This window comes from Polyodon spathula, chromosome 1 (assembly GCF_017654505.1).
Source record: "Polyodon spathula isolate WHYD16114869_AA chromosome 1, ASM1765450v1, whole genome shotgun sequence".
NCBI lineage: Eukaryota > Metazoa > Chordata > Actinopteri > Acipenseriformes > Polyodontidae > Polyodon > Polyodon spathula.
Window position 1 is genome coordinate 37,892,807 of NC_054534.1, and position 15,701 is coordinate 37,908,507.

Here is a 15,701-nt window from a genome sequence, read left to right on the forward strand (position 1 = left end):
GGACTTCTGGCTTCTCATTAAATCCTGCTTTTGCTTTGGGTGATCTGTTCACACCAGTAGTCTAATACTACCTCCTATTGAACTCAAAGGGGGTCATGTATTAAACGTCTACGATGGCATTAAGACTATAACACCGAGTTTCCTCCGGCCTTAAAATTGCCCCGTATGCATCATGACACTTCTGGCAAGTTAAGGCCGTGTAGCACTGTCAAAATGCTCTCCTCCGTGCAATTCGCTCCGCCACTCATTAGCCAAGAATTTTAAGGTGTGTCAAGTCTTAATTATATGCATGGGCTAATTGTAGTTGGGGACCATTTGTAAATTAAGTCTGTGATTTTAAAATGAGATTTATGAAGTGGCGGAACAGCTGTGCCGGCTCTAAGATGATCCACAGATAAGTCAGATTTCAAATTGATCTTATTTGGGTGTAAAGAAAAAAGGCAGAAAGCAGCTGATAGGACAGAGCATTATGGCAGCAGTCATAATGTATTTCTTACAATGGAGAGTGCAGGCTCCTAACCTTCCTGAACAACCCAGGGACAGAGGGAGAGTACTGAGAAGAAGGGAGAGTATTTAGGGTCTTGATACCGGCTATTTCATTATGTACAATTGTTCGTATTCGTTGTATAATAAACTTGGTTAATTTAAGTTATCCTTTTCATTATGTATACTTGGTTTTATCAGTCGTTATATTATAGTATAATATAAAGTCAAGACAAACTATTGGATACAACTAAGAAATTTGATTCCTAAACATCAAATATAACATTTGCATAAGAGATACCCCGTATTAATTTTTTTTTTTTCAAAATTAGTGCATATAATGGAAGACTTAAAAAAAAAATTAACTATACTACAATAAACATTTCAATAAACAGATGTGAACTTGTATATTTACGCAAAATTGTGTACAAACAAAATAATTTCAAGCAAAAAATCAGCTTTTTAATTAGTACAATTGTGGCAGAGCACACAATTTAGAAATTGGCAGGGATGGGGTTAAATTCCCCTACCTGCCTTGGTTCATTGTGTTCAGGTGGCTGGGGTTGATTAGATGATTAGTTTAATTAACGACCAATCAGCGCCCAGCCACCTGACATAAAAGGAGGCCTCTGCTTTTCATTTGGGAGGAGGGAGCTGAGGAAACAGGTTGGTGTTTTGGTGTTTGTGGTTGTTTGGAATGTTTTGAATCCAGTGAAGGCATTGCCCAGCCTGGAAACCTTTATTTTTGTGAGTGTATTTTTGCTTTATTTTGTTTATTTTGTGTTTAAATTGCTTTGTTTTGGCCCTTGTGCCCTTTCATTTTTGTGTTTATAATAAAATAGTTATTTTTTTGAACTCCAGACTGTCTCTGGGCCTCTATCCACTGACCAGCCTGCCACAACAATCAACACAGAAAATACATTTCACTTTTCCTGTGTGTTTGCCACAAACTGGTCTTTCACAACCAGTGCGGTCATCAACAGTTCTATTTCTATTACATTTAGCTAACTGGCAAAAGATGTTCCCAAAGGACAAGCAAGCAGAGTTGGACACACTGTGCAGCTAGATGGAAGAGAATGCAAAGAAAGGCAACAGCAGACCCGTCTTCCAAACAATAAAGAAGCTCACCAAACCGTTCCAGCCTCGTACTATAACCATCAAAGACACCACCGGCAAGAAACTCATCGAACCAGAGAAAGTGAGTCAAAGATGGAAGGAATATTGCGAGGAACTATACGACAATGATGAGGGGACCATTCAGATTGATGTTCAAGAAAAAGAGCCACCTCCGCTGAAGGAAGAGATCAGGCGTGTCGTACTAAAATCGGCTAAGGGAAAGGCACCAGGTCCAGATGGCATAACCGTCGAACAAGCTGCATGAGACCTGCATGAAGGTATGGGAGACTGGGATATGGCCGGGCGAGTGGACACAATCATTCTTCATTCCACTTCATTGCAACAATGCAACAACTACAGGACTATTGCATTGGTTTCACATGCTAGCAAGATCCTATTGAGAGTGATCTAACTTTTGAAGGAGAGATTGCCCAAGAACAAGCTGTATTCAGGCCAAAAAGAGGTACGCGTGACCAGATCACAAACCTCCGGATCATTCTGGAAAAAGCAAATGAAAGGAACCAATCGCTGTATTTCTGCTTCATCGATTTCACGATAGTGTTTGATATGATCCGGCATGATCAGCTCTGGCTAACCATGCTTGAGATGCATTTCCCACTGCACCTGGTCCAACTGCTTCTGAATCTGTATAGGCAACAGAGTGCTACTGTGATGACAGCCAATCTCGAGTCAGCTTGGTTCCGAATCAAAAAAGGGGTCCGGCAAGGTTGTAACCTCTCTCCATGTCTGTTCAACATCTTGGCAGAACAGGTGATGCGAAAAGCACTACAAGGTTTTATCGGAGGATTCAGGATTGGTGGGCAGACCATCGGTAATCTCCAGTACGATGATGACATTGTATTATTAGCCACGTCACTGGAAGAACTACAAGTACTGCTGTACCATGTAGAATCGGCTGCAAAGGAGTACAATATGCTAATCAACACAGCAAAAACTAAAGTGATGACAAACACTGACGAAGTACTTGGGATCATAGTGGATGGCGGAAAGCTAGAGCAGGTGGATTCTTTTGTGTATTTAGGGAGCAGATTAACGAAGGATGCTGACTGTGCGGGTGAGGTGAAATCGAGGCTGGCAATGGGTTTGGCGGCGATGGCTAAATTGTCAAGAATGTGGAAAAACAAATCAATCAGCACTACTACCAAGCTGTGCTTGATAAAAGCCTTGGTCTGGCCGGTAGCGACATATGGTTGTGAGGCTTGGACGATGAAAAAAGAAGAGAAGCATTCAGGCCTTCGAAAACAAATGCATCAGAACGATGATGAAAATTTCATGGACGAAGCTGATGACCAAAGAGCAAGTTTACAAGCTGGCTAGTACACAAAGTGAGCTGTTAAGCCACGTTAAATCTCGCAAGTTGAGATACTTCTGGCATACGATAAGACAACCACACGACACAATTGAAGGCAGTGTGATGACAGGTCTTGTAGAAGGGGTCAGAGGGTGTGGAAGACCAATAATATGCTGGTTTGACAACATGAGGACGTGGACTGGATTGTCGAGAGCTAATCTGCTACATGCCACGCGAGACAAAGGGCGTTGGACGGCTCTGGCCCTTTCATGCAGCCAGCCGAACAGATATTCAAGAATACAATTTAACAAAAAAAAAAAATACTATAAATAGTGTAATACTACGACAGAACTCATACTTGTGAGTAAAAACACAATTTAAACCATAGTAGAGATTGTAAAACTGACATAAAACTATTTAAAATCAAACATTTGAGGGATTGCCTTAGCATAAGTAAGAGGAACACTAAAAAGACAGCATTTACGTGAATAATGCATTGTGCTTGTCATGTATTTTGAAGTTACATCCTGCATTCGTCACCAACTCTTCAGTCGATACAGTTTTATTTATTGCACAGACCCCTCACAACTATGATGCTTAATGAACATTAATAGTTTTATACACAAGTGTTCATTTGATATCCTTGACAAAGGCAAAACTAAAAGACAGTTCAAGACTACGACGGAACAAGCACATTTTTACAATCCATTATTTTATTTGTTTGGCAGATGCCTTCATCCAAGGCAGTACAGGGTTACAATGTAACATTAATATTTAAATACAGTATATGTAAGTGCAAATAATACTACTAAAATACAATATGAAATTGGATTCAACAAGTTAGGATTGCAACAAGTTATATTTACAAGGATATATTAGTAGTGCAATAGCACAAGGATAGTGCTTCAGCTGAGGATCCAGTAACGTGGTGTGTAGGTCAGGTGAACACACTGCAAAGTAGGAGGGGTAGCTCAAGAGATCTACAAGCGCAGTCTAAACAGGAGAGTCTTGAGGAGGTGGGGGAAGGCAGTGAGGGACGGAGCAGTTCTGAAGTTCCCCAGTAGCTGGCTCCATCACCGAGGGGCTAGGAAAGAGGAGTGGAGGGAATGCATGACCAGCCAGCCTATAGAGGAGGAGCTGAGAGGGGGTATAGGGAGACATGAGGGATTGGAGGTAGGAGGGGGCAATCTGATGAAGAGAGTAGTAAGCAAGAACAAGGGTCTTGAATTGAATGCAAGCAGATAGGTAGCCAGTGGAGAGTGCAAAGTAGAGGGGTAGCATGAGAGTGGAAAGGTTGGGAGAATACAAAACGAGCAGCAAAATCTTGAATGAGTTGAAGGGGACAGATATACTCACATGGAGAGGGGGTAGGTCTGGAGAATAGCTTCTGAATGTCCTCTACTTTGGAGCAGAAGAAGGAGGCAAAGTAATCAGATCTAAAGGAAGAGGATTTGGGAGGGGGTGGGGGTTTGAGGAGGCAGGAAAAGGTGGAGAAAAGTCAGCAGGGGTTGTTGGTGAAGGACAGGATGATAGATTGATAGTAGGTGTGTTTGGCAGCGGTGAGGGCTGCCATGAAGGAGTAGAGAAGGGAGCGGTAGTGGTCTAAATCAGAAGGTTGCTTGGATCTCTTCCATCTCCGCTCAGCAGTGTGCAGCTCGGTACGGTGTGAGCAGAGTGTAGAGGTTAGCCTGGGCTGGGGAGGGGAGAAGCAAGCAGGGTGAGAGATGATAGGACAGGAGTGAAGAGTTGCGGTGACAGAAGAATGTCATGGTGGCTGAGTGCTGAAAGCTGGGAGATTGAGTAAAGATGGTTGGGGAAAGGGAGCAGAGATTACAGCGAAAAAGGGGTATAGAAATCGATGGTAAAGAGTGTATAAGAAGTGAAAAGTGGTCCGAGAAGGAGAGGGGGTGATAGTAGGGGAAGGAGGCAAGCAGAGTCTGGAGAAAATCAGGTCCAGTTGGCAGTCAGCTTTGTGAGGAGAGAAAAATATCAAGAAGAAGGAGGAACCCAGCAGAATGGGTAGGGAGACCAGGGGAGTGATAGAGAATAATAAGAAGCAGATGATAGGGAGAGTGTAGTTCAATGGTGTGAAACTCTGACAGAGAGGGAGGAGAGAGCCGAGAGGATCAACAAGTTCCAGGATGGAGAATGTAGGAATCCGGTTCTCCAGCTTCATCCTGAACAGGGAGAGTAAGAGAGGACATAGAGAAGAGAGAGCAGCTGGGGTAAGCAGTGTTCTCAGGGGTGATCCATGTTTCTGAAAGAGCCAGAAAATTTAGAGGGAGATATGAAAGATGTAGGCAGAGATGAAGCAGTCTTGTTGCAGCTTGACTGGCAGTTCTAGTAGGTGCCAGAGAAAGAGCAGGCGGAAGGAGCAGGGGATCGGGGCAGAGGTAGAGAGATCAGGTTTGAAGAGTTAGAGCAGTGCTGGTGAGAGATTTTGCGAGTGTGAGAGAAGAGGAAGACTGGGATAGCAGAGAAAGTCATAGTGGACAGAATGGACAAACTAGCAGTTAGGAAGCAGCAAAGGCAGGGATCAGTGTAAGTGCATAAAGGAAGAGTATAGGTAGGAAAGATCCTGAGGTAACTAATATAGAGTTGAAGACAAATCCAAGCAAGCAACTAGCCTATCAATGTTCGCCTAACAAGCAGTTTAGCCGATAAAGGGTTCTAAACAATAGGAGCAAGATCAACAATCAATACTTTGATATCATAGAAAAGTTTAAATTCAGCTAGAATTAAAATAGCTTTATATATCAAACTAATTTACAGTTAATTGAATTTAGCTCACACTTGCTTAGGATTTGAATGCTCCTGTTACCTAACCTGCATATTAAAGGTCAATAAAATGTATTTTAGTTGCTTGCTCTGATGAAGCCTTGCAATGAAACACCAGCATGTAAACTGTTGCTGGTCTCTTTAACTATACATAGGTTTTCTAGTCTGGGACTAATCACGTTAGTTTGTTTAATAATTACTTTAAACAATTAATTAATTTGAATAATTAATATAGTTCAAATTAATGTGCGTTAATCAACTTGAATGAATACTTACCATATTAGATCACCGACTAAACCCAGACAATCTATTAGTTCTCTGTTAAATAATCTGAATATTCATTCACGTTAATTAAGACCTCACCATAATAATTTTATTTAATGACGTTGTGACAAAGTGCCCGCCCCTGTGTGTATTTTCTGTTATATGTTGCGTGTGATGTGTTAAATGTTGGTGTATAGTCACTGGTACACGGGATATAAACGGGTCTGTGTTTCACGTGTGTTTAGAAATGTATATTTGTATTTAGGCACGAGGATTGCACAGCACTTCACGTGCAAGTAAAAAGTAAAAAGTAATATGCGAGCACGGGGAATTGCAATTTATTAAATCACGTGCAGCTGTACCGAGACTCCAATTGAATGATTGATTAGCGATCGAGTCTCGGTACAGCTGCATAAAAACAGCATGTTTTCACCCACCTGGGGTTGGGTGTTCGGTGAGTGGAGAACGGGAGAGAGAGCAAGAGAGTTTGAATTTCAATTGCAATTGCGTGCTGGTGGGACCAGCACGACACTTGTTTATTTAACTCACCGTGTTTGTTTGTACGACACTTGTTTATTTAACTCACCGTGTTTGTTTGTCAATCTGCTCACCGTATTTTTGTTTAGTATTGCCCGTTTTGTGTGTCTATTGATTTTGGCGTAAAGTGCCGTGTCCTGTTTTCTGTTTGTTTACACCTTTTATTTTGCAATAAACCGCCGCAAGCAAGCGTCCCCATCACTTCAATTCATCTGTCCTGTGTTGGTGTATTTCATTCCTTCCTGGTTCTGACGCCGCCCACTTCGGCCGTCTCTGTGACAGGCGGGTATCAGACTGAGGAATTACAATGAACTTACAAAACACCCTCAACTACAACAAGGTAGGTTAAAATATCGTATCAGTTTATTAAAGAATAATACTAATGGTACAGAAAGGACAAACTTCACGAGATAATGATTCACACATATATCAATACAGCACCAGTAAACACTCATTCATTGGAAGTAGGCGCCGCGAGTATATATGTATATCGCTATTATATATATATATATATATATATATATATATATATATATATATATATATATATATATATATATATATATTCTCAATAACACAATAAAACTACAGTAGAAGTAGAATCCTATTGCTTTCCTAATATGCAGTATAGGTTCAGCATTTCATTCTAACACAGTACAGTCACTCCTCTGTCTCAATCTCCGTACAGGCTGCGCGGCTCTGCTAGCAGGTGATGACGTCACCCGGCTGGCAGTTCCCTCAACTCAACTGCACAGACAGTGACCCTGTGTCTAGCACTCACATGCTAAATAACGTTAGGTTATTACCATAACCCTGGTTCACTGAAAGAGAGTGACAACCATTACCGAATGGAAAGGGCCCTCTCTGACTGTCAATCACTGAGCATATATAAAAAAGCTGCCCTATCAGGGCCCTGTTGTGCAGAGGAAGTCCCACCCCCCTCCTGCTGAAGAGGATCATCCTGACAGTAGCATATCGCCATTTTCTTTCGAAATCCGAGGTCAGCTGGGGACACGACCTCGAAGGGTAATGGTTGTCATTCTCTTTCAGGGAACCAGGGTTAGGGTTAGTTGCCTGGCCCCTGGTAGAATGGGCAGTAATGTCCCCCGTCAAGGGGAAGTCCATCTGTTCATACACCAAGCGTATAGCATCTGCCACCCAGTGCGCTGGACGTTGCTTCAATAGGGCCTGACCTCTAGAGCCGGTCTCATAGCAGACAAACAGCTGATTGGACTGTCTCCAGGATGCCGCCCTATCCAGGTAACAGCACAGAGCCCGAACTGAGCAAAGCATGTGCTGTCTACGGTCCTCCTCTGACTCGTGCGGGGGAGGTCTGAAAGTTTCCAAAACCACTGGTTGGTTAATATGGAATGATGAGACCACCTTTGGCAAAAAGGCTGGATTTGTTCTTAATATTACCCACGAGTCATTTCAAATGAAAGCCATGCATGTGTCGTCGATGGACAGCGCATGAAGCTCACTTACTTGTCTGACAGACATAATGGCTATTAAAAACACCACCTTCGGGGAAACAGGGCGCAGTTCTGCTGACGCCACGGGCTCAAATGGGGGACCCGTAAGGACTCGCAGTACCAGTTCTAGATCCCATACTTTATGGGAGGAAGAAGCCACCGAGCCGCTTTAAGACATTGCATTGCCAGGAAATGTGCCCCGGGGGACAGAGAGTCAATTTTGTCGTGGCACACTGATATTGCTGCCAGGTATACCTTCATCATGGACACTGATTTTCCCGCGTCAAATAGGTGTTGTAAGAAGGTTAATATCATCTCAATAGGGCAGGTCACAGGATCGTGACCTTTCGTCAATGCACCAGTCTTGGAAAACTTTCCATTTATATGAGTACTGGGCTCTAGTGCTAGGCACCCTAGCAGACTGTAGTGTCTCTACCACTGCATCTGGCAAACCTCATCTGAACAGATGGCTCCGTTCAACGGCCAGACCCAGAGTTGGAGCTGGGCTGGGTTCCGGTGCCAAAATAGCCCGTCTACTCACAGGGGGGCCCCGTCTCTACCCATGGAGAACCATAGAGGGCAATGAGTGGACTTGGTTGTGGCAAAGAGGTCGACTCATGCAGTACGAAACCTCACCCAAATCTATTTCACCACTTGAGGATGCAGTCTCCATTCTGAGCTGTCTGGAGCTCTTCTGGACAGGAGGTCTGCTGTCTTGTTGTCCACACCGGGGAGGTGAACTGCCCAGATGGAACACAGTTTTCTGTGCGTCCAGGACAGGAGTCTGTGCACTGCATGGTGAAGGCCCGGCGAGCGCAGGCCACCTTGATGGTTTATGTAGGCTACCACTGTAGTATTGTCCGTCCAGACTAGCACAATTTTGTGTGCTAACTGCTGGCAAAAGCGAGATAACGCCAGGGCTACTGCTTGCAGCTCTTGGGCATTTATAGGCGCTTACTGCCAATGTCCCTTCCACTGACCTCTTATTCCCCTCCCATTCCCCAGACCGCTCCACAGCCCAGGCTGGAGGTGTCTGTAGTGACAACTTCCCTTCTGTGAGCAGAGCCAAGGGGAGATCCGAGGCACAGATTACATTGCCTGGAAACTCGCACCAGCCAGTGCCGATCGCGGACCAGGTACACCTTGACTGTATTTACCCAGGATTGAAGCGGGCGCATTCTCAGCAGCCCTAAGGGAAGGATTCCCGAGGCGGCTGCCATCAGCCCCAACAACCTTTGATATGTTCTGACCTGTAGAAGAGCATCCTCTCTGAATTGGGAGAGTGTGACTTTCAACGATCAAATCCTGTTTTCCGACAGTGAGCCAAGCATGCTCACAGAGTTCAGTTTGATCCCCTGGAACACTGGACTGAGAAGGTACGAAGTTGCTCTTCTGTTGATGCATGGAGAGCCTTAACTTCGACACATGATCTAGGACCTGTTTTGTGTGCGCCTCAGCACCTGCTTTAGAACATGTGCAAATTAGCCAATCATCCAGATAGTTCAGGATCTGAATACCATGCAGTCTGAGTGTAGCCAGTGCTGCATCCATGCACTTTGAAAATGTGCAGAGCACCGGTGAGAGGCCAAACGGCAGCACGCAGAATTCGTATGCATTGCCTTGAAAGGCAAAGCGCAGATACTTTCTGTGCACAGGAGGCATCTTGCAGGTCGATCGATGTGAATCAGTTGCCCGGTTGGACATACTGGATGATACGCTGTGCTTGTTTGAGGAACATGTTGAGGACCCTGAGGTCCAGAATAGGTCTGAAACTGCTGTCCCTCTTGGGCACCAGGAAGTACCTGGAGTAGAAGCCGCTGAGGGCATCGCTTGGGTTTACCAAGTGCACAGCGTTCTTCTGTTGAAGATTGGCGATCTCTTGTTGAAGGAGTATCGTGCTCACTGGTTCGACAGTGGTGAGGAGCACATCCTTGAAGGGTGGTGGACCTTGTAAAGCGTATCCGTGTCTCATTGTCGATATCACCCAGGAGTCCTGGGTGCAGCTTTGCCATGGGTCGTTTCCTTGGGTCAGTCCGGTTGTGAGGGGGTGTGGCGAAGTGTCCTGCCCCTTTATGTTTATTAGTGCTTTATGTTGTATGCAGTGTGTTAATGTTGGTGTTTATGTATAAAACACACAGGATATAAATATGAGTTACGAGTGTGTTGAAAATGTATGTTTGTATTTAGACACAAGGATTGCTAGCACTTCACATGCAGGTAAAATGTAATAATATGTGAGCACAGGGAATTGCACCTTTATTAATTCACGTGGACTTGTACTCCAATTGAATGATTGATTAGCAATCGAGTCTTGGTACAGCTGCATAAAAGCAGCATGTTTTCACTCACTCGGGGTTGTGTATTCGTGATTGGACAACGGGTGAGAGAGAAAGAGACATCTAATAACAATTGTTGTTTCGTGCTGGAAGCTCCAGCATGGTACTTGTTTTCTGTTCGCCCCCTCTGTTTTGTCTGTCTGTTTGTTTGGCCAACAAGCCCTTTTATTTTCAAGTGTTGTGTGTTTTGTTTTGTTTGCATTATTATTTAATAAATAAACTGTCCGTCCATAGTGTCTCAGTTTTCATCCACCAGTCCTTGTTGTGGAGTGTGTTTCTGGTCTGACGTCACCACTGCAAAGCCATTCTGCTCACAGTTGGTGTCCAGAAGTAGGATTACAGCGCCTCCAAGAGCCAGACCAGGAATATGGCGGGTGAACCTTTTTATTTTTTTTTCGCAACATAAGGAGGTGGTTGGTGTTGAAAATAATAAATAAATAAATAAATAAATACATTTTTAAAAAATGGGAAAAAGTGGCCGGAGAAAGCAGCAACCTCACCAGCAGCCAGAGCAGGTGCTCTGGTTTGAGATGACTGCATCCAGGGAAATTCGGGACAAGAACCTGGATGCATTTGTGGAGGCTTGGGAGATCCAGGGGGGATGGTGCCTCCTGTGCAAACGCTACGGGCATGGAGTGGCTGACTGCCCTCTCCTGGATACAGAAGAGGGGCAGTCTCCACACCAGAAGCTGGAATCAGAGCGCCTAGAGGTCCAGGAGAGGAAGGTGAGCAGACTGAGGCAGAGAGGGAGAAAGGTGAGGAGGCAGGATGAGGAGCTGGTGCATCCACAACCCAAGAGGGAGGAGGCTGAGCATCCACAGCCCAATAAGGGGAAGTCCTCAGGTCCGCAGCCCAAGTCTCCAGCAGCAGAGGAAGAATGTCCGCCTCCACTGCTGTGGAAGGAGCCCTTGTCGTTCCAGTCTCCACCAGGAGCTGCCTCTGCTTCCATCACCTACCTCTGCAGGTGAGGGAGAGCCGCACCAGTCCCCTGCAGGTGAGGGAGAGCCGCACCAGTCCCCTGCAACAGCAGGAGACTACACGCTGCTCCCATCTTCGTTGCCAGGAGACTACACATGGCTCCCACCTTCATAGCCAGGAGACTGCTTGCAGCTCCCACCTCTACCAGCAGAGGGTGAATTCCTGCTGGTTCTGTCTCTACCACCTAGGTGTGCCTGCCTCGCTCCGCCCAAGGATGCCTACCTCGCTCCGCCCAAGGATGCCTGCCATGCATTGCCTGGAGTTGCCTGCTGCTCCGTATCGCCTGGGGAGCTACTGGTTACAGGGTACAAGGGGGAAGTGGAGCTGCCGCCTCTGTGGCCAGGGGCTCCCCTCCCGAGGGGTCCGCTGCTGCTGCTGTCACCTGGGGTCGCTGGAATTGCTTTGTCTGGGGTTACTGTCAACCCTGCTTTTCTGCAGGAAATACTGTGGCTGGAGCCCAACAAAGGGGAGCTGCCGGCTATGAAGAAGGGGGGATTGGTCAGGAGACCACCTTCCCCCGCAGCACTTTCGCTGCAGGGAATTTGGTGGCCAGGTCGCTGAAGCCGAGTAAATCGGCTAGAGGATGACGCCTCGAGCCTTTGGGTCACCCTACAGCACCACAACAGATCAAACATGGTGTGAAAAACAACTACATGAGGTAGTGGGAAGGAGAGTAATGGCCGCTTGCCAATCTCAGAGGGACCGAAACCAGCTCTAGTCAGTAAACTGATGTGAGAACCAACAACAAAAAAAAAACAATTGGAGAAATTGCTTTGTATGCCCAAACCAGGCTGAATACTTTCAGCATGGTTTGCTCCTCCATAGAAAAGGAAATGTGCAAGTCCATGCAAATCAACTGCTAAGAAATGCAATATAGATCAGCCTATTAGGCAGGTAAGTACAACCATGTAAGGCTTCCTTTCAAGCAAGTAAAAACATGTAGGTCTACACCATAGACAAGTAAAAACATGTAGGTCTACACCATAGAACCACCACAAGCAGGTAGGGACATGAAAATCTGGTTCCAAGACAGATGCTGTATCTCCTAAGTACAGCTTTCTCAGGCAGACTACAACATGAAAACTATACATCTGCAAACATTTTTGCTGTAATAGTTAGTAAGCATGATAAAATGAAATATTACATTTTGTTTTTTATTAGATGGCATAAAGTATCACTTTAAAGTACGTATCTGTGCTTGCAAAGGCTGTAAGGTTATACTGAAGCTTGTGAAAAGTTGGTTGAAATGAATATCAAACAACTAAAATCCACATCTTTAAATACATATTCTTGGGTGAAATTAATAGTTATATATTTAAAACTTTGGTTTAATAAAAAAAAATGCATAAAGTAAATTAATGCTCATATACCTACAGCAGTGTATGTACCAATGCATTAAATCTAAATATTATCTAATGTTATCCACATTTCGACAATCAAACGCTGTACACATCTATAATAAATGAAAGGAAATTTCAATGAAAATTTGCACTTAACCGCTTATTTTATTCATAACAAATGACATCTGCACATTCAAGACATTGAAGTACCTGATCCAGATCTAAGAAGTGAATGCAACTGATAGAAAATGATCTGCACCACATTTTGAGGGTAACATACTGTAACAAAGTGCCCGCCCCTGTGTATATTATGTTATGTGTTGCGTGTGGTGTGTTTAAATGTTGGTGTATAGACATTGGTACACGGGATATAAACGGGTCTGTGTAACACGAGTGTTTAAAAATGTATATGTGTATTTAGGCACGAGGATTGCACAGCACTTCACGTGCAAGTAAAATGTAGTAATATGTGAGCACGGGGAATTGCACTTTATTAATTCACGTGCTGGGATTCAAGTGAATAATTAATTGGTAATTGAATCCCAGCACAATAGTATATATAGATGCACGTTGGCACATACTGGTGGTTGGGTGTTCGGTGAGCGGAGAACGGGATTGGAGACGGAGGAAATAAGCAGTAGTAGTATAATAAGAGGAGAAAGTATCCGCTCACCGTGTTTGTCAGTGTCTGTCCGTGCACCGTTTTGTTAAGTTTAGTCTGTTTTCGTTTGTCTATTTATTTTGGCGTAGAGTGCCGTGTCCTGTGTTTTTCGTGTTTGTGTAAACCTTTTATTTGGTATTAAACCGGCGCCAACAGGCGTCTTCATCACTTCATTTCATCCGTCCTGTGTTTTGTGTATTTCATTCCTTTTCCTGGTTCTGACGCCGCCCACTTCGGCCGTCTCTGTGACACATACACATTGCACTCTGTTTCTCCATCATCAGAGAAGTCTGGCATGTGTCTGGTTCATAAGGGGCCCAACCCATACACAAAAGAATGCTGAATATTTGAAAATATTTCAGTGATACACTAGATTAGAAATAATCTGATAATATATGCAGACTTGTAATCCAACTGTGGGGGCCTCACTTTACAAAAGAAGCAAGGTGCTTGTGTAGCACACAGTATTTAGATGCAGTTATACACTGCGTGTACTTTTACTTTGTGAGTTGCTGTCATTTCCAATTATGCCTGAAAAACGTTGCAACCCCCAACCTCTTTCATGCCTTCGCAATCGGAAGATGTCCAGCAATGCCATCAGCTCAGAATTGGCAGAAAACAGTGGGACCCTGGTACACCCATCAACTGTCTGGAGAAGTCTGGTCAGAAGTGGCCTTCATGGAAGACTTGCGGCCAAAAAGCCATACCTCTGACGTGGAAACAAGGCCAAGCAACTCAGCTATGCACAAAAACACAGGAACTGGGGTGCAGAAAAATGGCAGCAGGTGCTCTGGACTGATGAGTCGAAATTTGAAATATTTGGCTGTAGCAGAAGGCAGTTTGTTTGCTAAAGGGCTGGAGAGCGGTACACGAATGAGTGTCTGCAGGCAACAGTGAAGCATGGTGGAGGTTCCTTGCAAGTTTGGGGCTGCATTTCTGCAAATGGAGTTGGGGATTTGGTCAGAATTAATGGTCTCCTCAATGCTGAGAAGTACAGGCAGAACCCTGATCTCAACATCGAGTCTGTCTGGGATTACATGAAGAGAGAGAAGCAACTGAGGCTGCCTAAATCCACAGAAGAACTGTGATTAGTTCTCCAAGATGTTTGGGCCAACCTACCTGCCGAGTTCCTTCAAAAACTGTGTGCAAGTGTACCTAGAAAAATTGATGCTGTTCTGAAGGCAAAGGGTGGTCACACCAAATATGGATTTGATTTAGATTTTTCTTCTGTTCACTCACTTTGCATTTAGTTAATTGATAAATATAATCTATTAACATGTCTTTTTTAAAGCATTCTTACTTTACAGTATTTTTTCACACCTGCCTAAAACTTTTCCACAGTTTTGTGTGTACAGTGCCGTGAAAAAGTATTTGCCCCCTGTCTGATTTTCTGTATGCACATTTTTCACATGGAATTTGGTCAGATCTTTTTGTGGGTTGTAGTAGTATATAGACAGAGTCTGAGAGAAAAAAATGACACCAAACTTTGGTACTTCTTCCATTTGTTTAGTGTGCAAGGTAATCAAACATGCAATCTTCAGGTGTGAAAAAGTTATTGCCCCCCCCTAGTTAACTCAACCCAATTGAAGAGATAATTAGGGTCAGCTGTTTGATTACTTTGGTTAACAATCAGGCCTGACTTGGGACAGTCCTGCCCAATATAAATCTGATTAACTTTGGCCCTTGCCATCAGAGTGAAGTTGTCAGCACACAGATTCTAGAGGCACATCATACCACGATTAAAAGAAATTCCTGAAGACCTCCGGAAAAAAGTTGTTGATGCCTATTAGTCTAGAAAGGATTACAAAGCTATTTCTAAGGCTCTGGGGCTCTACCAAACCACAGTCAGAGCCATATTGTCCAAATGTAGAAAGTTTGGCGCAGTAGTGAATCTTCTCAGGAGTGGCCGTCGTGCCAAAATCTCTCCAAGAGCAAGGCGTAAAATTGTCTAGGAAGTCACAAAGAACCCTAGAACAACATCCAGGGATCTGCAGGCCTCTCTCACCTCGGCCAAGGTCAGTATTCATGACTCCACCATCAGAAAGACACTGGGCAAAAATGGGATTCATGGCAGAGTAGCAAGGCGGAAACCACTACTCACTAAGAAGAACATGAATGCTCATCTCAAGTTTGCCGAGAAGCACCTGGTTGATCCTGAAGAGTTCTGGAACAATGTTCTATGGACAGATGAGTCAAAAGTTGAACTTTTTTGGCCAACATGGGCCCCATTATGTCTGGCAAAAACCAAACACTGCATTCCACAGTAAGAACCTCATACCAACGGTCAAGCATGGTGGTGGTAGTGTCATGATTTGGGGATGCTTTGCTGCATCAAGACCTGGACAACTTGCCATCATTGAAGGAACCATGAATTCTGCTCTGTATCAGAGAATTCTACAGGAGAACGTCAGGTCATCCGTCCCT

The 15,701-nt window shown here is 44.3% G+C and overlaps 1 protein-coding gene across 1 annotated transcript in view; it reads left to right on the forward strand.

The window, feature by feature from the left end:
• The first annotated feature begins 10,828 nt into the window (after positions 1-10,828).
• The window catches only part of spef2 (sperm flagellar 2), a 55,539-nt gene continuing 50,666 nt past the window's right edge, over positions 10,829-15,701 (forward strand). The window contains exon 1 of the mRNA XM_041257082.1: positions 10,829-11,262. Within this exon, the coding sequence (XP_041113016.1) occupies positions 10,829-11,262 (434 nt within the window). The remainder of the gene's footprint in view (positions 11,263-15,701) is intronic.